This window comes from Pectinophora gossypiella, chromosome 23 (genome assembly GCF_024362695.1).
Source record: "Pectinophora gossypiella chromosome 23, ilPecGoss1.1, whole genome shotgun sequence".
Classification (NCBI taxonomy): domain Eukaryota; kingdom Metazoa; phylum Arthropoda; class Insecta; order Lepidoptera; family Gelechiidae; genus Pectinophora; species Pectinophora gossypiella.
Window position 1 is genome coordinate 6657264 of NC_065426.1, and position 26014 is coordinate 6683277.

The 26014-nt window shown below is 38.3% G+C and overlaps 1 protein-coding gene and 1 non-coding gene across 5 annotated transcripts in view; one reads left to right on the forward strand and one right to left on the reverse strand.

Annotated features, from left to right (window-relative positions):
- Positions 1-25203, forward strand: part of LOC126377517 (uncharacterized) — a 136428-nt gene extending 111225 nt beyond the window's left edge. For all 4 annotated transcript variants that reach the window (XM_050025289.1, XM_050025290.1, XM_050025291.1 and 1 more), the window contains 4 exons: positions 3577-3688; positions 4381-4483; positions 21199-21385; positions 22344-25203. In XM_050025289.1, the coding sequence (XP_049881246.1) occupies positions 3577-3688; positions 4381-4483; positions 21199-21385; positions 22344-23086 (1145 nt within the window). In that variant the 3' untranslated portion in view covers positions 23087-25203. The remainder of the gene's footprint in view (positions 1-3576; positions 3689-4380; positions 4484-21198; positions 21386-22343) is intronic.
- Trnaa-cgc (transfer RNA alanine (anticodon CGC)) lies at positions 1637-1709 on the reverse strand. Its single transcript has one exon. It is a non-coding gene; the product is annotated as a tRNA-Ala (tRNA).
- Positions 25204-26014: the final 811 nt, after the last annotated feature.

Genomic DNA, 26014 nt, shown 5'->3' on the forward strand with positions numbered 1-26014 from the left:
AACTTTGAGGGTTGATTCAGACCATGATTCTCAGTTGATATCAAGTGGAATTTTCCGTCGCAAAAGTATGGAACGGAAAATAATTTAAAAAAACAATAAAAAAATTATGGATTTTTGCCAGAAAATTCCAATTGATATCCACTCAGAATCATGGTCTGTAGCATTCCCTTCAGTATTCGTTACAGTGTCACTAACACCCATACCTACTTGTATGGCTACCGTATATACTTGTACGGAGTGTAAGTGACATTGTAACGAATACTGAGAGGGATGATTCAGCTGATTAATCTGAGTTAATATCAAGTGTAATTTTCCATCGCAAAAGTGTAGAATTGAAAGTAATAAAAAAAAACATGAATTTTGCGACGGAAAATTCCACTTGATATTAACTCAGAATCATGGTCTGAATCATACCCCTGAGTATTCGTTACGATGTCACTAACACCCTGTATATGTCCCAAAGTAGGCATATTCATTTGGACTTTTTGGATAGATCTGTCAAAGTCCCGAAGCGAAGTTGGATCTTGTAGATTAGAATATAATTATATAAGCAATTAGATGTATACTAATTGTATACCATCATGTCTATACAGTGGGCATACTACGTTCATACTTTACAGCCTACCCTTCCGGGATATAGGCGTGATTCTATTTTCAGTTATGAGTTTTTTACAAATCCTAAAATAGATAATCTGATTTAAATTTAATCTTGACCTCAATTTCTATATCAGAGCTATATTTTGGTCGTTAAATACTCGGCAAGTAGGTACCGACTTACGGGCCGGTCGGTCTTTGGAACTTTTAAAAGGGCTTCGTTTTAAGAAACTCTCGTTTTAGGAAATGTTAATTAATCCAGTTTCTATTGTCAAGGGAATTGTAAGAAAGTTTTACTGGGTGCTAATTAGGAGTCAATTTTGACCTATAAAATAATCTTGTGCCATTAACTTTGTGCTGTACTGAAAAGATAAAGTATGCTTTAATTTCTCTCGTGGCGATAGTGAGTTCAATTATTTATTATTATTTATTCGTGCAAAGCTTTCAGGTACATAGGTGTGCAGATACAATTCCAATATTCAATTTGCAAATTACAATTGCAATTGACGACCTCCGTGGTCCATCTGGTATCTTGTGTCCATTGTGCTCAATAAAGTATTATATCTATCTACTTCTGACTACCCCAATCGGGATATTGTCGTGAACTTATGTTTTAAATAAAAAAAATATATATTTTCCAAAGTGAAAACGAAATTAATAAAGGAACAACAAATAATAATATTTGCCCGTGGATTTCTTCAGAATATTTCATCTGCTTTTATATTACATGCAACCGACTTGTTGCAGATATTGAACTTTGCTTTATTGAATTCTGTAATATTTATTTTTCGTACCTACTTATACATGTACTCATTGGCCTTCTTCTTATCGTGTGGATTGTAAGGTGTATTACCAACCTCATCAACCCTGGCTTCAGGGTTATTGAGCCGCCAAAGGCCCCTGACATGGCTCATGTAACGACAACATATTTATATCAGTAAGTAGTAACTTGTACCAACGGCGTAACGTACCTTCGGACGATCAGGTGATCAGCCTGTAATGTCCTAACCAAACTAGTGATCACAAAGTGATTTTTGTGATATGTCCCCACCGGGATTCGAACCCGGGGCCTCCGGATCGCGAGACCAACGCTCAAACCACTGGACCACGGAGGCCATTGTTACTCATTGATAATATATATAATATGTACTGTTGTAGGTATTATATATTATACTTATAGGCATACTATTACGATCACGACCTGTAGGTCCGGGTTCGATTCCCGATGGGGATTGCAGGCCTGAATCTTCTGATTGTCCGGAAAAGTAAGATGATTCCGTGCTTCGGAAGGCACGTTAAGCTCTTGGTCCCGGATATTAGCCGTAAATATACACCTCCGCCTATTCGCAGCGGATCAGCGTGGTGAAGTATTCTCCATACCACCACCGGTTGATTGAGGGGAGGAGTAGTTCGTGAGCCTTTTCTAAGGACATCTCCAATAGGCTAGTTACCAACTAGTCAAATCAGTTACTTTTTACTAAACGTCAAAACACGAAATTGCTATGAAATTCGTATGAAAAAACACACTGTGACGTCATAGAAAAACATTATGTAATGTCGGACTTATTGTTACGTTTTTCTTAATTAATATTCATAAATATGTTAAATATAAAACAGAAAATGTTTTTCGTTAGTTTTAGATCTGTCTTTATTTAGTAATCAGAATTTCATAATTTATCTTGAACCTACTACGTCCTTCTAAATAAATAAATGACCAACTACAGTAAATACCTGTGTTAACAGCCCCGGTGCAAAAAATAAAAGAAAATATTACTAAGGTTTCCTTACGTAGGTATTTCTAGATTGTATCCACCTAGAATGCCAAGCATTAAGGCATCTTGCTGATATGCGTTTATTAAATTCGCGTGTAAAATACTTTGGATTCCTATCTCTGGTTTTGGTATCTGCCAGAGTTTCTCATTTCAACTGTAATTATATCTGATAGGTACTTCTATCTGATATTACCACTTTCGTTGCCTTTGTAAAGTTTAACCTTCGAGTTTTGGTTCGTTGAAGTTCTTGGATGGATCGGATTTCTGCTACATTGTTCTGTAGAGAAATGCATACAATACATACAAAACCTACGCCCGTGGTCCTTTCTAACATGATGGACCTTTGTAAACACATAATAAGGAACAATACTACGTATAGAATGGCAACTCTCCGCTCCCCACCGGCGGCTGAGCTAGGTTTACCTCACCCCCCGGACATAGTTTAGTTTCGAATCGTGAAGGCTGCGCGCGGACCGTTGTTTTTTTTTTTATCAGTTTAGTTATATATTCGAAGTTTGAAATTGGAGGGCGAAATTCTTTCGTCTGAGTCGAATATTTGATCTCACAGTAATTGCCTGCGTCGGCACGCCAGCGTGATACCTATAAATATTTACTTTTCATGGTGATTGATCATCAAAACATGCTAATAATTTGCAATAACATTGAATATTCATTGTTCACAATTTTTTGTTTGCGATATGTGTGGTAAATAAGTAAATATTAACTAATGAATATTTATAAAAGCTTTCTCTGCGTACCCAGTTTATGTATGTATGTGTGTGTATTGCAAAATTATCAATAATAAATTGTTACGTGTTTTCCATGATATGTGCCCGGTTAATGGTAATAGGCGTCGCCCCCTATAACACGAGACTTAAACATTGTTGGCGAAGAGTGGGTATATATAAAAAAATTGCATTTATTTCGGGTAGGTACCCATTTTGTAAAATACAATTAAGTATGTCACTTTAAAATAAACAGGGTGTTAGTGACATCGTAACGAAAATTTTGAGGGATGTTTTAGACCACGATTCTGAGAGAAGGTCACTTTCTTGTCGGTGTAGCATCCATTCTCGTCTATCAAAGCCTTTCTTTCTTTCCTTATAAGACATGACGTTCAGCTTCTGATGATGATTATCTATTCTACCACTACTACTCTACTATTATTCTACTTGATATCAACTAAAAGTCATGTCATTTATTGTTACAGCAACATCATTAGTGACGTACGCCGGAGAGAGGTACGACTTTATTCTCGACGCGAATAATGAGATTGACAACTACTGGATCAGATTCCGAGGACTCATGGACTGCGACGAGAGGTAACAGTGATGTTTTATGAATTTGTACACTAAATTCCCGCCTTACTCCACACTTGTAAACAATGTTACGAACCGGTGTCTATTCTTATTCTAATAGATACATATAAAAACAGCCTATATATGTCCCACTGCTGGGCACAAGCGTCCCCTCAATCAACCGGAGGGGGTATGGAGCATACTCCACCGCGCTGCTCCAGTGCGGGTTGGTGGAGGTGTGTTTAAAAAATAATAAACTCATCTGCGCTTCGGAAGGCATTAATATGCCTTCGACGTTGGTCCTGGTTACCATTTACTGATGTAGGTATGTAGTCGTTACATGAGCTATGTCAAGGGCCTTTGGCGGCTTAGTAGTAAACCTGACACCATGGTTGATGAGGTTGGTCATCCACCTCACGACCCACGCGATAGAAGAGAGAAGAAAAATAATAAATATAAAATATGAGACATGTAAGTAATTCTTAAGAAAAAAATATGTATACATTGTTTGAGGTTTACGCGGTTATTATCATAATTAAAACACATAATACCGGGTTCTTACCTGCGGACGACTTACCTTTACTTACCCGTGATCATGGCACTTGCAACAGTATTGAAATATCGGGAGTCTTATATCCCTGATCAACGCGGTAAGAACCCGTATTATGTATTTTAATCTATTTTAATTTGAAAAATATTTGTTTTCTTTGTCAAAGGTTCACCAAAGCAAAGCAAGTAGCTGTCCTTCACTACGAAGGAGCCATGGAATCGGAGCCCAGCGGTGATCCCACGTGGGAGGAACTACATAACGAAGGACTGGTAAGTTACCTCTATTATATCTAGGCGCTCACCATTTGGTCGGCCAAGTAGCAACTACGTAGAAAACAACGTTAGAAGCATTTAAGATAAGCAATAACTGCAGAATTCCTTTAAAGCAGTGGTTCCTAACCTGGGGGTAATTATCCTCTCAGGGGTAAAACGGAGATTCTAGGGATGGCACGGGATGGCACGAAATAGTATGATACCTCTTCTTCATTAAAGCCAGAAACCGTCTGAATGTTTAGCATGACATGAGATGCGCGTTGAGTGAAACCGAACCTAATATTGTCAAACTTGCGAATGCAAAGCAATTTCAACCTTCACACTAGTTAACTCCGAGATTTATATATTACTTTACTAGTTACCTAAATGTGCATTTTCTTACTTATATAATAAAAATATGTTCGTTCAAATTTGTGTGGTTTTAATTATTTTAAATTAGGGGTAAACTCAATTTCCATGCTTGTTCACAGGGGTAGTGACACTAAAAGTTTAGGAACCACTGTTTTAAAGCGTCCAATTAAATTTTCTTCAAATTATGAATAATAAACTCAATAAAATCAAATACAAAATATTACCTTTGACAAGACAACTCCCAATCAGAGATTCGCAACTGACATAATTAATTTGCATTATTATTCTTAATTTGAAACGTCCTTACCATTACTCACACATCGTCACTTGTTACCATGTTACAATAACATGTTTTAAGCAAATGAATGATTATGATTAGAAAAGGTTTAGAACGAAAAATCTAATCTGGCGTGCGTGTACGAAACAATTGATGAATGTGAAGGAAGCAAGAGAAATGTGTCAGGATTGAAGCAAATAAAATTCCATAGTTTCTGTTTACCCCTGTGGGAAATAGGCGTGATGATTATATATCATCTAGAAACAAATTCGACAATCATTGGTAGTGCTGGATTTGAACCTGCGACCTCAAAGTGAGAGGCAAGCGTTCTACCAACGGGGCTACCACATGCATACAGTGTGATATGACACAAAAATGTCATATCATAACTAACGCTGCAGACGCTAGACCCCCAGAAATGCTTAAAAATGTCCAAAGCGCCTCTAGCATCCAGGATTCTAAATGATTTATGCACATTACACTCACATGTAGCCTGAACATGAAAACCTAGTCAAACAAGGATGGTACTGCCTCGTTAGACTTGTGCATCCATTAAAAATACATTAGACTTTCTATTTGCGGGATGGAACTTCAGCCGGGATGGATTGAAAGAAAATTGCGGGGGAATTCAATTCAACGCTCAAGTCTCCGTTGCGATGTGCAATGAATTCTACACAGAGTTAAATTGCTAAATGGGATTGGTAGACAAACATAAAGAAGTAACGTCTTTTTGAAAAATCAATGGTGTTACATTTGTTAACAAACCCTTGCAATAGTCAAGCTAATTTTAAAATTGATTTTTCATAAAGGCCCATTTTCATATTGTCGCCTTATTGTGAAAAGAGTTTCACAATGTTATTTATGTTGAAGTAATAATATCCTCAAAACCTTAGGGAATAACAGCAATCGGCTTCATCATTTCCGACCACTCTACTGAATTGAGAAAACTCAACTCTGTATAACTTATGATTACGAGTCAGCTTAAAGTGGTCAAGTTCGTATTTCAATGAATTAAGACTGAGAAATCGGGAGCTAAGGGCTCTCGCGAGGTAAAGACGCCAAATCGAAAGTACCTAATCATATTGCACACGTTTAGTACACATACATACATAAACTCACGCCTATTTCCCACCGGGGTAAGCAGAGACAATAGAATTCCATTTGCTTCGATCCTGACACACTTCTCTTGCTTCCTGCACAATCATCAATCGCTTCATACACGCACGCCCACGCACACGTTTAGTATTAGGTTAGATACCTAATTTGTACTCAGACCTTATCAAGCATCATTATAATTATTACCGCTATCAGATAATTTATCTTCTGTCCAAGTATTTAGTACGACAAATCTACAGACAATATATCAACAAGTGAGTTTTTTTTTTCGTTTTTACGCACTATGTCTCGTACTGAGTATACCACATATCTACCACAACCACAACACCACAACCACATATCTAGCACATGTTTTAGCTCTCTGGTAATGCGTACTTGAGAAAACGAAGCTTTGTATCTTTGTATGTAGGTCGAGTGTCTGTTCTGTTTTATTAGCTTTAGTTTCAGTTTGTAGCACGCTGTTCGTTTACGGTCGCGCGCAAACAACGGCAGGGCTTATGCTATGACATTGTCATAGAAGATGTATTAAAGCTACATAGTACATTCAGTACCTATCACGTTGGTCTAACAGAAAGCTCGGATAGATGTAGGTACATATATAATCTATCTATGCACCTCTGACTACCCCAATTGGGACAACTAAAACTAAATTAAAACACATAATAACGCTTACGATCGTTTACGGTCGCGCGCAAACAACGGCAGGGCTTATGCTATGACATTGTCATAGAAGATGTAATAAAGTGACTTAGTACAGTCAGTAACTATCACGTTGGTCTAACAGAAAGCTCGGATAGGTGTAGGTATATATAATCTATTTATGCACCTCTGACTACCCCAATTGGGACAACTAAAACTAAATTAAAACACATAATAACGCTTACGATCGTTTACGGCCGCGCGCAAACAACGGCAGGGCTTATGCTATGACATTGTCATAGAAGATGTAATAAAGTGACTTAGTACAGTCAGTAACTATCACGTTGGTCTAACAGAAAGCTCGGATAGGTGTAGGTATATATAATCTATTTATGCACCTCTGACTACCCCAATTGGGACAACTAAAACTAAATTAAAACACATAATAACGCTTACGATCGTTTACGGCCGCGCGCAAACAACGGCAGGGCTTATGCTATGACATTGTCATAGAAGATGTAATAAAGTGACTTAGTACAGTCAGTAACTATCACGTTGGTCTAACAGAAAGCTCGGATAGGTGTAGGTATATATAATCTATTTATGCACCTCTGACTACCCCAATTGGGACAACTAAAACTAAATTAAAACACATAATAACGCTTACGATCGTTTACGGCCGCGCGCAAACAACGGCAGGGCTTATGCTATGACATTGTCATAGAAGATGTAATAAAGTGACTTAGTACAGTCAGTAACTATCACGTTGGTCTAACAGAAAGCTCGGATAGATGTAGGTACATATATAATCTATCTATGCACCTCTGACTACCCCAATTGGGACAACTAAAACTAAATTAAAACACATAAAAACGGGTTCTTACCGCGTTATGTCTGCCCGTAGAAAATTATGGATCTACCTACTCCACTCCAATCTCATCGGTCATAGCGTGATCATGGCACTTGCAACAGTGTCCAAATATCGGGAGTCTCATATCCCTATTTCAAACGCGATAAGAACCCGTTATTATGTGTTTTAACTTTTTTTTTTATTAAAAATAAGTACAGTTCTTAATTCATTTTTTTTACAATTGACGGTGCAACAAAAACCAACTTTGGTTTGTCCGTACACCGACATTCACCATCGTCGCTTCCAATTTGCTATATAATATTATTATCATGCTCAAACAAATTTAATAGTACAATAAATAAAGAACATGTAGGTAGGAATTTATACACTTGCAAACGAAGTACTTACACAAAAACTAGTTCGCTGCATCAGCCCGCGCGTCACACGCAACTACCGGACAGCGCGACACACAGGAGGTTTTTGCGGTTTCTCTAATATTTTTCCTGATTTAAGAAATGAAACTAAAACCAAAAACTTATTTTCAATCAAAAAGCAGCCTCTCTCTTTTGCGTAACTCATTCTATAGACGGGATTCACTCCACGTTGCTCCACATTGTATAGCAATTTATCACGATTTAGCTTGACAGTATGGAGAACTGTCAAAATTTAGGATGCCGCGTAATACATTTGAGCTTCTAGTTTTTATCCTCATTCATTTGAAAAAGCCATACTTACTGCAATGTGTCATTAGTTACTTACTTTTATTATAGACAGACAGTTGCTTCTGTGAAATAACTTGACATGGAAATCTTCCCGCATTGGAGCAGCGTGGTGGAGTATGCTCCATACCCCCTCCGGTTGATTGAGGGGAAGCCTATGCGCAGCAGTGGGACGTATATTATGCTGTTTATATTATGTTTATGGAAATCTTCAGGTTAGGTAAGCCGTGAAAACGGGAGACGCTGTGGAGATGAGATCCTTACTTTTATTAAGTTTATTTTTTGTCCTTAAAATCCCAAGCTTCTATTAAGTAAACCAAACATGACCCAAAAAAGCTGCCCTTATTGCCGCGGCGAGAAAGTTAGTATCTGAAGTCCATTTCCTGGGCCATAAACGAATATTGGTTCTATATGTGTACACAGTGTCGGCTGCCGCACTGAAACGCACCCAAGGCGCTCGTAAAAGTACTACGTACGTACTCATCTAGATATGATATGAAGATGTTCCACCATCAAAGCGATAGGACCATAAAATAGGGCCTATCTGCCTTGTGAGTAATTTTGTTTGGAATTTAGTAGGTACATGCCGCTGTAAAGATGTTTATCTGTTGTAAAACGTATTTAAATCGAGTTATGTAAGGTTTAATGCCACCTTGGTTTTATGTAAGTACAAGCTGTTACCTCGTGAAACCCTATTAAAACTATAGAAGTTCCATCCAAACTTTGCCACCCCTTTTTACCCCCTTAGGGGTTGAATTTCGCAAAATCCGGTCTCAGTGAGCACTTACGTCCTAAAGGGAAGCCCAATGCAATATTTGAGACTTACGACAGTTGCAGTGGGTACGTAGAACCCTTGCCCAGGGATACGGGTGAAGACCTCAACGGTTGCAGAGGTTGAGATGGGAGCCGGTAATCATCAGCCCATTAACGGAACGGAAATGCAGGACCGAAGGGACGCGTCACAGGGACTGTAACCTGGAACCTGACAGAGGGCAGCGGTAACTGTCATACTATTCAGACGCGGAGGACAGGAGTCCTATAATACGGCTTTGAAATAGACTACTCTGGGCGCCATCCCATTCACGTCAGGCAGAGTACTGCGGGGCGGAAGGCAAGAGGGAAACCTATTTTCCCTAAAAAAGTTGCATGGAGAATGTTACACCGGCAAGAGCGTGGTTAAGTAAGTGATAATGATGATGAGTCAGTGAGTCTTTCACTTTTCGAATAAAGAAGATCAAAGTTTACATATATGAATTCATTTCGTAGAAAAAAGTAGGTACAATAATTTACTTTAATAAAAATGATTGATCTTATATTTCATTTGTGGCTTGTCATTAAAGTGTCAGTGATCGCCAAAAGAATCAAAAGTCTATTGAAGTTTGCAGACTTGCGGCTTTGCGAACTTCAGATAGGGATTATGAGCATGAATTTATTTATGTACGTAGGTACTGAGTAATACGCAGGTATTATGTCTACAAAACTTATAGCAAACAAGCATTTTGATAAATAGGTGTGATGTATTATTGTCAGTAAATCATGCATGGGAAAAATCACAAGTCATCAGGACATACATTGCAGAAGAAATTATTAGGACATAAATTGCAGAACAAATCATCAGAACGTAAATTGCCGAACTACTAATCAGGACATAAATTGCCGAACTACTAATCAGGACATAAATTGCCGAACTACTAATCAGGACATAAATTGTAGAACTACTCATCAGGACATAAATTGCACAATATTTAATCAGGATAATAAAAACAGAACTAATTATTAGGACAAACATTAACATAACTTGCAGAACCAAAAAAGAACTAGTAGACAACTAGCTAGACACTCCTCAAAATTCAAGTAAAATTGAATAAACGTCCCACTACTGGTCACATGCCTTCCTTCAATCAGCCAGAGAGAGTATGGAACATACTCCACCAGCCACCCTCCTCCACTGCGGATAGCTTGACAGTCATAATCATTTGCTCCAAATCCTGTCCATTACATGAGGGGTCTGGCACATTTCTCATAATATATTTCTCTCTCTTCACAAAGTAAATAAAATGATTTTCCACTATAACAACAGTAACTTAGTTTGTGTCCCCTAAAAGCATATTTTATTATCTCTAGCTCGATATGTCCACGTCACGAGTAAGTGTTTTCAGTCTAGTCTAGAGTAGACGTCTTTATATTAGTTTAGTTTTCTGTCTGTCACAGGAGAGCATTTGCTACTAGACACTTTGCCTTGACACTGAATATTCGGCCTAGAGTAAATATTTTATCTAGTCACTTGCAAATGTTAGTGAGCTAAGATTTTTTCTATTTCTGCCTACGGTAGATTACTAAATTATTAATTTTTACGTCGTCTATTTTCGTTTTTTTTTTGTTTAAATAGCATCATAAATTTAGTATTTTACAAATTTTTAGGGTTCCTTACTTCAAAAGGAAAAACGGAACCCTTATAACGGATAACTTTATTGTCCGTCTGTCTGTCAAGAGTCTAGACCATTATTCTCGGGAACGCGTGGAAGTACCAAGTTCTATTCCATATCTTGAGGACGAGCGATATTGCAAATGATTATGCAAAGCTATATTGACAGTGATACAAGATGTATGGGATCGACATAAGTCGACAGAAAGTGACATGCAATCTCGTATATAATATTTTTATTACTGTCACTGCCGTTTTGTAATCATTTGCTACTTGACTAAGGTCCCTGAATATTCTATTTTTATCGACTTTTAACTTATCGTGTGGGTTGTGAGGTGTATTACCAACCTCATCAATCCTGGTGTCAGGGTTATGATTGAGCCGCCAAAAGCCCCTGACATGGTTTATGTAACAACTACGGCTATGACTTAGCGTGCCTTCCGAAGCACGGATCATCTTACTTTCGGACAATCAGACGATCAGCCTGTAATGTCTTAACGAAACTAGGGATCACAAAGTAATTTTTGTGGTGTGGGGACACACACCGGGTTTCGAACTCGGGACCTCCGGATAGTGAGCCTAACGCTCAACCACTGGACCACGGAGTTCAGCTCCACAATTATATAATCTACTTTTAACTAAGTATACATACTACAACATGTAATTATATTTTTTACACGTGATCTATTCTACATGTGCCGCAAATGGCATTCAATACTTGGCCAGACAAGCTTGGGGAGAGTTGAGGACTCTCACCCGGGCTATTGTTTCATCTGTTCTGCGAAAGCTCTAATAATATCAAAATGTAAATTCGATGTACAGAACCCACGAGTACATTCAATCCACAATAAACAAGACTCGAGCGTTGATATTTAGCGCCGCAATATTCAGATCACAATATAAATTAAATTGATTGTTGAATGAATAAACGAATATTGCGTTTATTTATCGTGTGAATAAACTGTTTCTCTGATATCATAATATTCGAATAAATAGACTTCTGATTTATGTATACTGAATTCTGTTACTGAGAATGGTACTGTTGAGTGATTTATGTGGGATTGGGCATGAAGGAAACGATTATTATTTCTTTACCTTTGTTTATTTTAAACGTTTTATAATTTTCTACGTTTTCCTCTTTAAAAACAACCGTCCGCCATTTCCCTGTCATTCCGTAAACCTCTCCTCTCTCTCGCTCACTCTTTCTTTCACACACCTTTGCGTTACGTTTCATTCGGCCTACCATTCCTACATTTATTTACATTAAAGACCCTATCTCACTAAGACACCTGATGCAGTTGTGTTGATTTGTGTTGTGTTGTTTCTGTGTTCGTTTTCCATGTTCCTGTATAGAAATTATTTCACGTGTGCGTTATTTGCCTTTTGATGTGATGTCATTTTAACTGGCAGAAGGAAGACATAGAAGGACGTACATTGATCAAATTGGAGATATCGTTAGAAAAGGTTCAGTAAGATCTATCGGCGAACCGGCGTGGGTGTATGAAACAATTGATGAATGTGGATGAAACAAGAGAAGTGTGTCAGGGTGGAAGCGAATGGAATTCCATAGTCTCTGCTTACCCCGGTGGGAAATAAACATTTTACAATAACTTCAATGCGTGGTAAGAATTAGTTCTGTCAAAGTACGAAAGCTAGTGTTGTGACGTTGATTAGCAGATTACGTCGATCGATTCTTTTCTATCCAACAGTAAGTACCTATGAAGAATCCATAATTCCAAACACAAATTTCGTGAAGTGTTTGTAAATGAAGGAAGCCGTTCATTCATCACGGTAATGCGATTACAGCTGCCGTTCGTGTCCATCACCGAATTGAATTTGGGTAGAGGGTTATGGCGGCCACAAATCACAGTCACGCCCTTGTGTCGTTAAATATATTCATACAGTGTGGCAACCTGTGGCAAATTCGTGAGGGTTGTTCACTCAATGAATGCCTTAACCGAATGACGAACAGAACCGAACTAGAACGACTATTTCGTTCGTGATGGGTTCGGGGTGTGCTTCTATATAAGGGACATATTCTTGTTAGGGGGTGATAATAGGAAAATTCGTGTAAGCCTTGTTCGGAGAACGCGTGACTTACAACCATATGGTTACGGGTTCGAATTCCGGCTCGAGCTCTATAGGCACCACTGAATTCGATTTTGACATTGAATTTATTTTTGGATCATAGATAATTAATATCACGTGGTATCCAGTGTATACTTTACACCTCTGCGAACCCCCTTCGGCGACAGAGGTGTGAAACTATCTGTATAATGTTTAATAGGATGATTGTAAATGTTTTGTTTCGAATATATTCCCCTTCAGTATTTATACAATACAATACAAATACACTTTATTGCACCAAAATAAAAAGAAATAATTACAAAAGTATCTTAACTAAGTACATGGCAATTAGCGGCCTTATCGCTTAAAGCGATTTCTTCCAGACAACCATAAGGTAAGGAAAAATGTAAAAAAAATAATAATTGAAAGATTGCGGGTACAAACTATAAATACAACTTACCAATAAATACATGCAAATAAATATATAACATACTTACAAATATAATATATACCTAACCTAAAATATATACCTACTTATGTAAATAGTACACACAAAATACCTAATAATAAGCAACTCAAGAGCATTTATTTGGTGGGAGGTGTACTAACTTTACCTACCTGTCCCCGCCAAAGCTCGTTATTCGCATAGGGGTGTGCATAGCCACAAATGATTAGAAGACAAGTAAATTCGGGCTATTTCTAACTTGCCACACTGCTTGTAGGTATATCGCTTTGTCCATGGGGATGAAAAGCACTCAGTCATGTATATATACAGACTAAATATAGGTTGTGTTAGTTATCTTTGGTCACACCCAAAAGGACTGATTTTTTATTGATGGTAAAAGTATTGTTACGGAAGTGTGTTTCAGGATTGGAAGGTAACTCACTGAATCCAAGGAGAAACAAATTTATTCACTAAACACACTCTCACATAACTCTATCACTGTCACTTCACTTTATTTGGCGACACTCGAACACAGCACGAAACATGACACTAAAACTGCGCTGAACATTACACTTGACACTGCACTTTACACTGCTTAAAACACTGTACTTCACTTCCACTATTTCCTTACTTTCACTTTTTCACTTCTTCTTGCTCCGATCTCTTTAAAAACTGAACTGGCACTCCTTACTCTTTCCGCACTTTATATAACCTTCAATCAACCGAAGGGGGTATGGAGCATACTTTTCAACGTTGCTCCAGTGCGGGCGCGGGTGCAGCTTGAGGGGAGGCCTGTGCCCAGCAGTGGGACGTATATAGGCTGTTTACGTCACGTTATGTTAAAGTATCAACTTTCCACATCGTCGCTTTATAGTGAACACCACGAAAGCACCTATTTGAAAATTCACATTCTGTTATGAATTTTGTAAACTTCACATCAACACGCTGGTTACAATCTAGCAAAAAAATAACATATTTGATTTATGCTTTCATTCTCAACAGCATCACATCGTAGGCTGTTGTGGGTGGAGGCATGATCGAAATATGATTTTTTAATCAGTTTTAGACAGTCTTGATCGATGGGGCTGGCATAAAAAAATGTATTAAAAGCCCCTATATAAAAGAATTAAAAAAAAACGATCGATAGATTTCATCTAAAAAGGAGCATCTAAACAAGGTTTTTATTGGTAGGCACTATCTATATTTATTCTATATTTTTTATAGATCTATTTCAGGCAATTCTTAAAATAAATTTAAAATTGTAATAAAAATACCTTGTCAAAACTAAAAAGAAAGGTTTATTTACGACATTTTCAAAGCAAAATAGTCTCCAAAGGAGGCTTTTAAAGCGATTTCACGACGCGTGAACGTTTATGAAACCTCATTGTATGTCAAAACCGCTTACAACGTTTTGAAGTACTTTCATGCCTTTACATCCCTTAATTTCTTTCAAAATACTGGTAACAAGCTTGCTAAGACTCCAAGTTAATAGGAGTTCGCCCGTATTTATACCATAAATAAAGAGCCGAGTAAAAATATACACTCTTATTTTAGAAAAAGAAATATGTTTAATAAATAAGATACGTTAAAAAGGTATGATTTTAGCAAAAATAAAATAGTCTTTTTATAATTTGCATTTGTGATTCGTACATAAAGTCGTAAATTACAATCTAATTTGGTTAAATAAAAGTCAAGTCGATTTTAGTCTTTAGTCACATATGAAAATGGCTTAAATGTTAAACCCTGCAAGTAGTTATAAAATCTTTATTTAGGTTTAAGACGTTACATTAACCTCTTAATTTTGAAGTTAGAACATATTTGAAATGTAAGACTTAAAACTAAAAAGGGTATTAGCTCGGCTGATGTCGTATCTACCCGCATGAGAGGTACTACGACGCCGATTTTAGTTCTTGAACCGGCTTCAAAAAAGGAGGAGGTTCTCAATTTGACCGTTTTTTTAATATTATTATTTTGAACCATGGTAGCCCAGTTGGAAGAACGCTTGACTTTCATTATGAGGTCGCAGGTTCGAGCTGCAGCACGGGCTTAAACCAATGATTATAGAATTTGTTTTCGAATTCATGTTTGGATTATAAAAGATTATCACGGGGTCAGTAATCGCGTATTGGAAGGTCAGACAGGTAGTCGCTTCTGTAAAAATCTGGACCTGTGAAGTCTTCAAGTTAGGTAAGCAGACCCTGTGAGAAACGGATCGAAAAAAAAACACTGACTCGGACGGGACTTGAACTCGCAGCTCTTGTCAAGCCGGGACGAGCGTGTTAACCATTACACCACCGGGTCCATGGAAAATTCTTTCAATCTATGTATAGTCATTAACCCGACGTCAGCGTCGGCGCTTTCGTTCATAACACGCTCGTCCCGGCTGGGCAAGAGCTACGGATTCAAGACTCGTCCGAGTCACATTTTTTTTAATTTGATTTTTCTCTTTGTGATTATATTATTAACAGCCTCCGTGGTCTAGTGGTTAGAGAGTTAGGCTTACAATCTGGAGGTCCGGGTTCGATTCCCAATGAGGATATAGTCGTAATCACTTTGTGAGACTGTCCTTTGTTTGGTAAGGACTTTTCAGGCTTGAATCACCTGATTGTCCGGAAAAAGTAAGATGATTCCGTGCTTCGGAGGGCACGTTAAGCCGTTGGTCCCTATTAGCCATAAAAACACCTCTACCAACCCGCATTGGAGCAGCGTGGTGAAGTATGCTCCATACCACCTCCGGTTGATTGAGGGGAGGTATGTGCCCAGCAGTGGGACGTATATAGGCTGTTTATGTATGTTATGTTTATGATTATATTTTGGTCAAGGTCCTTTGAATCACATGACCACAGAGATCGTTACAGTCCTTACAACTATCATTTCTATTATAATTACCACTGTTACAGGAAGATTCCTTTTCGTTTTCATTCATTTTCTCGTTTTATGTGAAAACTAAGTTCATATCAACGGACTTTGCTATGAGAGCGCCAGGTCTTTAGTATAACAGCTTTATAAGTCTAAAGGCTGGCAAAAAGCCAGAAACAGACAGAATTTCGCCAGGGAATAATTTCAAGACTAGATTGTTCGAGATACCTTACGTAGTCTTCAGACCGATAACATTCAGTTGTCTGTCTGTAATACGTAGGCTTTAGTGTTACGAGATTCTGGACTTTGTTTCTGATAACAGCTCACGACTGTATTCCAATAAGTCCCTCCCTCCGTGGTCCCTCCGTGGTCCAGTGGTTGAGCGTTGGGCTCACGATCCGGAGGTCCCGGGAACATATCACGAAAATTACTTTGTGGGCCTTAGTTTGGTCAGGACATTACTGGCTGATAACCAGATTGCCCGAAAGTAAGATTATCCGTTACTACTTACTGATGTAAGTAGTTGTTACATGAGCCTCTGGCGGCTCAATAGTAACCCTGACACCAGGGTTGATGAGGTTGGTACTCCACCTCACAGCTCACACGATAGAAGAAGAAGGGAATTTCCAGGCTATGTTCACCAAATATAAATTGCTTTTTACAGCTTTAACGCGATAATTACCTATTTTTTAATTACCGGGTACATACTTATTCCAAAATATAATGTATTAGGCAGAAGCCGCTTACTATGGGTCTCGTGAGGAGGCTCGGTGTCGCTCAGCGGGCAATGGAGAGAGCTATGCTCGGTATTTCCCTGCTCGATCGAATCAGAAATGAGGAGATCCGCAGGAGAACTAAAGTCACCGACATAGCTCGAAGAATTGCAAAGCTGAAGTGGCAGTGGGCAGGACACATAGCGAGGAGAACCGATGGCCGATGGGGCGGAAAGGTTCTGGAGTGGCGACCACGTGTCGGACGACGCTCAGTGGGTAGGCCCGCTACAAGGTGGACCGACGATCTGGTGAAGGTCGCGGGAAGCCGCTGGATGCGGGCAGCGCAGGACCGATCGTCGTGGAGATCCTTGGGGGAGGCCTATGCCCAGCAGTGGGCGTCATACGGCTGATGATGATGAGGCAGAAGCATTATAAAAATAATAGTTGCTTGATATTGGGATCACATTATGTACATATAGAATTATATTGCTACCTACATTGCGTCTCTTTATTTTGATCAGAATAATAATGGTTGGAAGATGTAATTGTGCCTGGGTGTAATAAAAAATGGTTATCATTTATACCCAAAAACAAAGATAAGAGATATACAGGGTGGCCCAGAAGTTCACGTTCAAAATGAAAAATTAGATAGAGGGGCTCATTAGCTACCAGAAACACCCCCATGTATGTTTACCAATTATTTACGGTTTAGGAAATATGACCCATTTTGTACCTTTTTCTAGATTTTCTATCTTACTTCAGAAATAATCATTTTGTCGCTATCCCTTTCTTAATAATTATTTTATTTTACTTCACAACTATGCCTAAGGATATGTACCGCTAGGTGAAAAAATGAAAGCAGTCAAATCATAGATAAAAAAATATCTAGAAAACCGTAAATAATCGCTGAACTTACATGGGGGTGTTTCTGGTAGCTAATGAGTCCCTCTATCTATTTTTTCATTTTGAACGTGATCTTCTGGGCCACCCTGTATAAATGTCTGTTAACTATTATATTGTTTTTAATGAACATAACCTGGAAAGTCTCTCATTGGGGTAGTCAGAGAACTAAGTACCCTCACCGAGTTTTCTGTTAGACCAAAGGAAAAAAGTTACTTTGCATTCGTGAAAATAATATGAAATTAATATGCCTTTAGTCTGTTTTCCATAGTCTACGTTCGCAGTCTTTGGTCCGATACCCGGCGGTATACGTAAAAAAAAAAACAAAAAAAACAGCCTGTGAGACTCGAACCCGATGGACCATTATTATGGGTAACAGGTTGATTAGCTTAGAACCTGGCATTAAAAGCGGCTCTCTGAATGTGCTCTATTAAAGAAATAACTTCATCTATAATATATATAGGTACTTAATACATCCTTTCAATACCGTTGTGAAATTGGTCATTTTCCATAATAAAAAAAAACCGGCCAAGTGCGTGTCGGACTCGCGCACGAAGGGTTTTGTACCATTGACAAGGTAAACAACAGTAGGTACACAAATTGCCTATATGTTGCCATTACTAATATCGAGCAAAATTGGGTGGAAAAATCGCATTTGTTGTATGGAAGCCCCCATACAGCCTAGTGACAGACAGACGGACGGACAGACAGCAAAGTCTTAGTATTACGATCCTGTTTTTAACCCCCAACGCAAAAACGACGAGGTGTTATAAGTTTGACGTGTCTGTGTGTGTGTAAATGTGTATGTGTCTGTCTGTGGCATCGTAGCTCCCAAACGGATGATCTGATTTTAATGCGGTTTTCTTTTGTTTGAAAGGTATATCAGTCGAGAGTGTTCTTAGCTATGTTTGGTGGAAATCGGTTTAGGTCTTCAAGGTCATTAGGTCGTTTGCTAGGTGTGATAGGAATGTTACACGCTGTTTGCTTGCAAGCATATTTGGGATCTGACTTTTGAAACACTAATGTCTTCTGGAACCACTGAGGTAGTCTGTTGTTAGCATACCTACTATTTTTCTGGTCGGGGGTTTTGTAAATTTCAAATTTTGTTATTACCCTTTGGGTACGGAATCCTAAAAGGTCCTCAATTACAGGTTATTTCAGATGTTATCAAACCCCTTATTTTTGGGCCATGAATAAGTTATTTACAATTTTCTATCGCTCTTTACGTAATTCTGACGGTTAATCTATACGTAGTAGTGATTTGAATTGAACACTATTTTTCGTATAATTTATCAAACAGTTGGCAAACGATGTAATTTCTAGTGAGTTTTGTTTTTATAGCACTTAACCGTGCTTAGACAAACTCTCAAACAGCAAATTTAAGACGAAAAAATTTCTTACTTGGACGGGGCTTGAACCCGCAGCTTTTGTCAAGCCGGGACGAGCGTGTTAACCATTACACCACCGGGTCCTCCTCCTGCCCATGCGAAATTCTTTCGATCTATATATCGTATTCCTTTTACTATAATTCTTCTTCTATCGTGTGGGTTGTAAGGTGGACCAACCTCAATAACCCTGGTATCAAGGTTACTATTGACCCGCCAAAGGCCCCTGACATGACTCATGTAACGACTACATACTTACATTAGTAAGTAGTAACCGGGACCAATGGCTTAACGTGCCGAAGCACGGATCATTTTACTTTTTGTAATCAGCCTGTAATGTCCTAACCAAACCAGTTTAAATGATATGACTTCACCTCCGGAGAGCCTAACTGGACATTGGCAGTTTTTGCTATAATAAAGCTATATTTTCAGAATTAAGTCGACGTTCCGAGGTTGTTAAACTGTTATTTTTCAGCTGGCGTATCAAATGCACACTGATATAACTTATCATTTGATTGCCAGGGGCTAGATTGGAACTTTCTAGATAATCTAATCCATCCGGGGCCTTAGGCGGCAAACTTATTGCCTTCGTGTTACGTAAGGTCTTTTGAAATAGACGGTACTTTTATTTTTAGCTACACTTTGTAGATTCTCAGAAAAGGGAGCTTTCGGCGTTAGCTGGATATTTATAAATTGTGTTCAAGTCTGTTTATTTACGATATGGTCCGGGTTCGATTCCCAAAGGGGACGCTGCCGAAAATTACTTTGTGAAACTGTCCTGTTTGTTTGGCTAGGACATTACAGGCTGAATTACCTGTTTGTCCGATAAAGAAAGATGATTCCGTAGTTCGGAAGCACGTTAAGCCGTTGGTCCTGGCTATTAGCCATAAAACACCAACCAACCCGCAGTGTGGCAGCGTGGTGGAGCCTCCTCTCTTTCACGCCATCCTTTCCCGACCTGTGCAAGCCTCATCCATTGCTTTCCGGCATACCTCATAATGTCATCCCACCACCGGTTTCTGTTCTGTTATGTTTATTTATATTCTTGTACTGTACTGGGCCTTCTCACTTAAACTCATTTCTTACGTACACGTGCGGGGTTATCTGCAAGACATATCGTTAAAGATGAGTACACCTTTTATAACAACTTGTTTCTTAGTTTTCGTTTTTGTTAATAACATAACGCAGTATCATGGTTGTATCCCCGAAGAGATACGAGTATGCAAAGGTGTATAATACAACCACTACTCGCCGGCTATGTTTAAGACCCTTGTAATAGGGGGCTAGCCTATTGCTATTAACCGTGCACCACGTGATAAAACATATCTGGGTCGTTCTTCTTTTTTATCGACAATGATCTGTCTTACGTACTGCTTTTAATAAGTTAAGTTTTAGAATTTTATTTCATGTTTCCATTGTCCAAAAATATAGTTATCTTATTATACTCAAAATACAAGCAAAATACTAATCGGTTCCTCAATTAGTTATTAACGTAGCTTCATTGTTTTTCAAAAAAATTTGTGACAGAGTGGTATATTGAAATGCTGTCTCCGATGAAAAGGGCCACTCTGTCACAATATTTTTTGGAATGCGCCTGCAAAGAAAAGTATGTTACCAAGATAAAGAGAACCACTAAATAGTCCTCTACAGACACATCTTTATATGATGTTTTAAAATATTTATTGCCGTTATAATTTTAAAGATTTTAAATCCGATAAATCGAGAAAATGTCTTTTTATTGTCGATAAAAAAGAAGAACGACCCATCTATAATCCAGACATCAAAGTCGTCTGTGGTATCTATAGAGCCCGAGCGAGTGTATTATCCAATTCAGTAGTTTACAGGCCCGGCAGAGATCAGTAACCGTGACAATACTATCTAAGTCACGCGTTCCCCGGACAAGGCTATCGTGGCTACTGCAATGTCAGTTGCATTTTAATAAAAAACCGACTTCTCTTGTCTACAGCAACTGAACGCCCTCAACAAAGGGGAAGAAGAAGATGAAACTGTCAGCGTAGCAGAGATGCAGTCCCTTGCTGGCTACGACGACAGTTTGAAGGACCACGCTGACTACCAGTTTTACTTGGCCTATGACTTCTATGCGAAGAACAACTCGCACTTCCATCGGTCACCCTATTATGGATACTATCAAGGTATGTATTAGGTTGTGCTAGTTCTGAAACAAAACAGTCCCTTTCAGGCTACGACGACAGTTGGAGGACCATGCTGACTATCAGTTCTACCTTGCCTATGACGTCTACGCTAAGAACAATTGGCATTTCCATCTTTCGCCTTATTATGAATGTATTATGGAGTATCAAGATGGTTTTAATCCTGTTATTTTATTTCAGTAGAATTTTAGTTCGGTATATTAATCACAGTCACATTTTTACCGTATAACTCAAAATATTTGGAAGACGAAAGTAGGTTATTTCACAATATATGTGTGCAATAAAGTATATTTGATGTGAAATATTGTACGAAAAATACATAAATAATCTATAAACTACCAACTGCTGGACACAAGCTTCCTCTCAATCAACAGGAGGGGTAAGAGGGTAGCTACTCCACCACACTGCTCTATTGCAGATTAGTGGAGATATTGAATTGGAGCTACTGACACATTTGCTAGACTTTTCAAGATGCTCGAAAGCCTCAAACTTAGCTTAACGATTATTAATAATGCGTCAATAAAAATATCAATATTATCTAACTAGGGTTATCCCGTTTTTCATGGGGTCCGCTTACCTAACCTGAAGATTTGATAGGTCCAGTTTTTTACAGAAGCGACTCGTCTTTCCAACCCGCGCAGGGAAAACCAGCCCAATATAGGTCATATACCTCCGCAATACATTCCTCGGGAACGTGGGTTTCCTCACGATGTTTTCCTTCACCACTGAGTATGTGATAATCATTTTTGATCCAAACATGAATTTGAACCTGTGACGTCAAATTGAGAGTCAAGAGTTCTACCAACTGGGCTACACGGCTCTAACAAAAAAATGAATATACTTATCTAAAAAACAAGATACAAGTTCTCATTATCATACCAACCACTTTTCAAAAGCACTTTAAAGTCAAATCAACAAAACTTAACTTTCCCATCCGCAGTTCCTGAGAAGTCCAATCGACTTTACACGCCGCAACTGAACCACATCAGCATGAAGATGCCTTCGAGTCCCCTCCTCATCGCTCGACCGTCTCCCGACCAATTTTGCAACGCATCAAGCATCGACAAATCCTGTAAACAGGGATTCTGCGAATGTCCACACGTTCTATCCGTGCGTCTCAACTCTGTTGTAGAAGTCATCATTGTAGATGAAGGAGTCACCTTCGACGCAAACCATCCGTTTCACTTACACGGACACAACTTCAGAGTAGTTGGTATGAGACGGCTAGCTAATCAAACCACCGTTGAAGATGTCAAAGCGTTCGATAAAGCTGGTTTCATGACTAGAAATTTGAGAAATGCACCTTTAAAGGATACTGTCACGGTTCCCGATGGAGGGTATACAATTATCAGGTTCAAAGCTGATAATCCTGGGTACTGGTTGTTCCACTGTCACATAGAGTTTCATGTTGAAGTAGGTATGGCTCTCGTATTCAAAGTAGGAGAGCATAGAGATATGAAACCAGTGCCTAGAGATTTCCCAACGTGTGGTAGCTACATGCCTGATAATAATTTAGAACTAGAAACAGAAAAGCCACAAACAGACAATCAGTTCATACAAATAACTCATTGGTGGCCTGTTGTCGTAGTAAACAATACTTCGTCAGCCGCGTCTAGTAGTTATCTTTCTAGAATTGTTATTGTATGCAGTATTTGGATTTTAAAATTCGTAATCGGCACCTAATTAGACACTTATAGTCCTAGTTTTAAGTTTTCATTTAAAATGAGATTCTGAAAGAATTTAATTTTGCTATACGAGTAAATAATTTTACGAATTTGTACTTACTGTGTGTACATTTTTAATTTATTGTTTATTTTTAAATCTGTTGCGATAGACGGCTTTTATTAAATTTCCACGTATTTATTGGAGTGTACTTACGTACCGTTATGTGTTTTCATTATTTACGAAACTGTATTGAAATGTGGTGATACTTTAAACAATGTTCGAAACAACCAATAATTCTATACACATTTTTTGTACATATTTTATATTAAGCATAATAGTTTTGGATTTTAGCAGAGCTTATTTATTCAATCTTCTATTGTGTTGGTTGTAAGGTGGATTATCAACCTCATCAACTGGTGTTAAGGTTACAATTGAGCCGCTAAAGGCCCCTGACGTGACTCATGCAACGTACTCATCAGTAAGTAGTAACTGCGACTACTTAAATTACGATAACCAATGAAGACAGAGGAAGACATGAGACTTATTAACCTTACATCATTATTGTCTTTCAACTAATAGAAGGGCAGAAACGACTATACGATTGCTTCTATGCTGTTCTGGGAGCAAATAAAAAACATAGAACACGTTCAGCTGCTTGTCTTCCCGGGCATGTCGTAAAAACAGAGGGATTGCGTCCTCTAACATGATGGACTAATGTTATGGGCGATAGGCTGATCCCTTATCACCATAAGGTTCATCATATCCATCTTAGGACTTCGTATCAACAGTGGCTGCAAGTTGTCTTTGATTACTTGTGGCTCTGCCCACCCCATTTGGGATTACGGGCGTGAGTTTATGTATGTTATGTTTATGTAAACGACTATATTTGGAGTTGGGCTGATCAGAGTTACATCCATCGCAAGATGAACTGAGCACTCACGCTTGGCCTTCGAGCTTTCTTTTAGACCAACATGATCAACGTGAGTGGTGAGCCGTATGACCTAACTCAGAAGGACAAAGATATAAATCACATTTTGATGGTGTATGAAGTACATACGAGTAAGTAGATTAGTTTGAGAGTAGTATGTTACATGAGATTACGAAAAATTATAAAACATTTGAGTGAGCAGTTAAAATGTGCTTCCCGGTCAACTTGGGTGATGGGAGAAGCATCGGTAATCGGTTTATTCAAACATATAAAGTTGTATGACTGCGTTCACGCGGAAAAGTTTGCCTCGCGTATTTGCAGCGTCGCGTCTCTAAACGAGGCTGTCGTATCGCTTTAAATAATTCTTAATTTTATATCCGCTACAGACGGTAGAGATACTGCAAAATGTTATCTTTTAGCGCCTATTATACTACTCTGTGTATCGGGCCCGTGTTAAATGTTGAGCGGGGCCACGATTTCGCCACAGCGTACTTTATTAAGTACGCCGCGCCGGTAACTTGCAGTCAAGCGTCATGGATGCATGGGGCCCGATGGACTGGGTAGTGTAACACTTTAAATCGATCGATATGCGAGAGAGATTTTACGAGTATTTTTTTCTTTGGTGATTAATATCGTGAAGGTAAAATATGACAATATATTTTAATTGCTGTTTGTAGCGGTAATAATCAAATTTTAATAGATGATGAACTATTTTGAACGTAATTGTCTGTGATTGGAGTAGACCCTTGCCAAAAATGTTGATTAGCAAAACGTTTTACGTAAGAATTTATTGAAAAATACTATAAATTTCTGTGAAATTACGTAAAAGTTGTGAGTGTCAGAATGGTCGGTCACTTGGTGTGTTTAAAGTTGAAATGGTGTTCACTACGTCAGGATGGCCGATCATTTAATTAAAAAAAAATTGAAAGAAAATGTCTGTTAATAGACACTAAACCTCACTGATAGGGAAGCAATGTTTAAGCACCATTTCAACTTTAAATAGGTACGCCGAATGACCGTCCATTCTGACGCTCACTAAAAGTTTTGTGAAAATTGCGTAATAATTTTGTAAAAATTTGCGTAAGAATTTCGATATTAAATGTCGCTGATGATATGTGATATTATATTTAGTTTTAATTAGTTATAGACAATGTAATTTAATCGATTTATTTTAGTAATAACAAAACACAATTACATTTATTGAAAACTGTTGTTTTATTTACATGAATCATGATTCTGAGTAGATATCAAGTGGAATTTCGCAAGACGCAGTCGCAAAATTCATAAAAAATACAATATTTTTAAAATTTATTTTCAGTCCCATATTGTGTTTTAAATTGCATAGAACCAAATTTAAAAATCGTTGTTATAAACGATCACTGTAAAGCAATTACATTTTTCCGTCCGGCTCTGACGTGTCAACAAAGTAGACCGAACTTTACGAACAAATCCTATTTATTTCTCTGTCTACCGCCTGCAGAATAAAAATGCTTCTCTCTCACTCTAGTCGTCAGCTCGGTAGCGACGGGTAGCGGGACGCCTTTGACACTTTGCGCTAACGCCGTGTTTTCGCTCAGTCGGATGCAAACCTTGATCCGAATCGCGCGCCGGCGATACATTTTTGGATATGTTTTTCGAGTTTGTGGGTGTTTTGTGTTTGTTTTGTTTTGTAAGTGAGTAGTGTCTATGATGATGGATCATGGATCATTTACTGCGCAAGAGTATGGAAGAATGTGTGTTCTGGAGAAGCTCATTGATGTTAAAGAGCGGGTGTTGGTTATGTGACTGCGTGTGATACCTACCGCGTAGGAGATGCAATGTTGCATACCTACGCCTACGTGACATGACCGAGGATACATACTTCATCCGAAGGAATTAAGGTAAGTTTAGAGTAGTGTTTTTAATATTTTATTTTAATAATTGATCCCATACGTGCAATGCTATGGAAACAGGTCATCATCTACTTAAACAAATTCTAAAATTTTTAAATGTTGAACCAAAAATGTTTGAAAATAAGT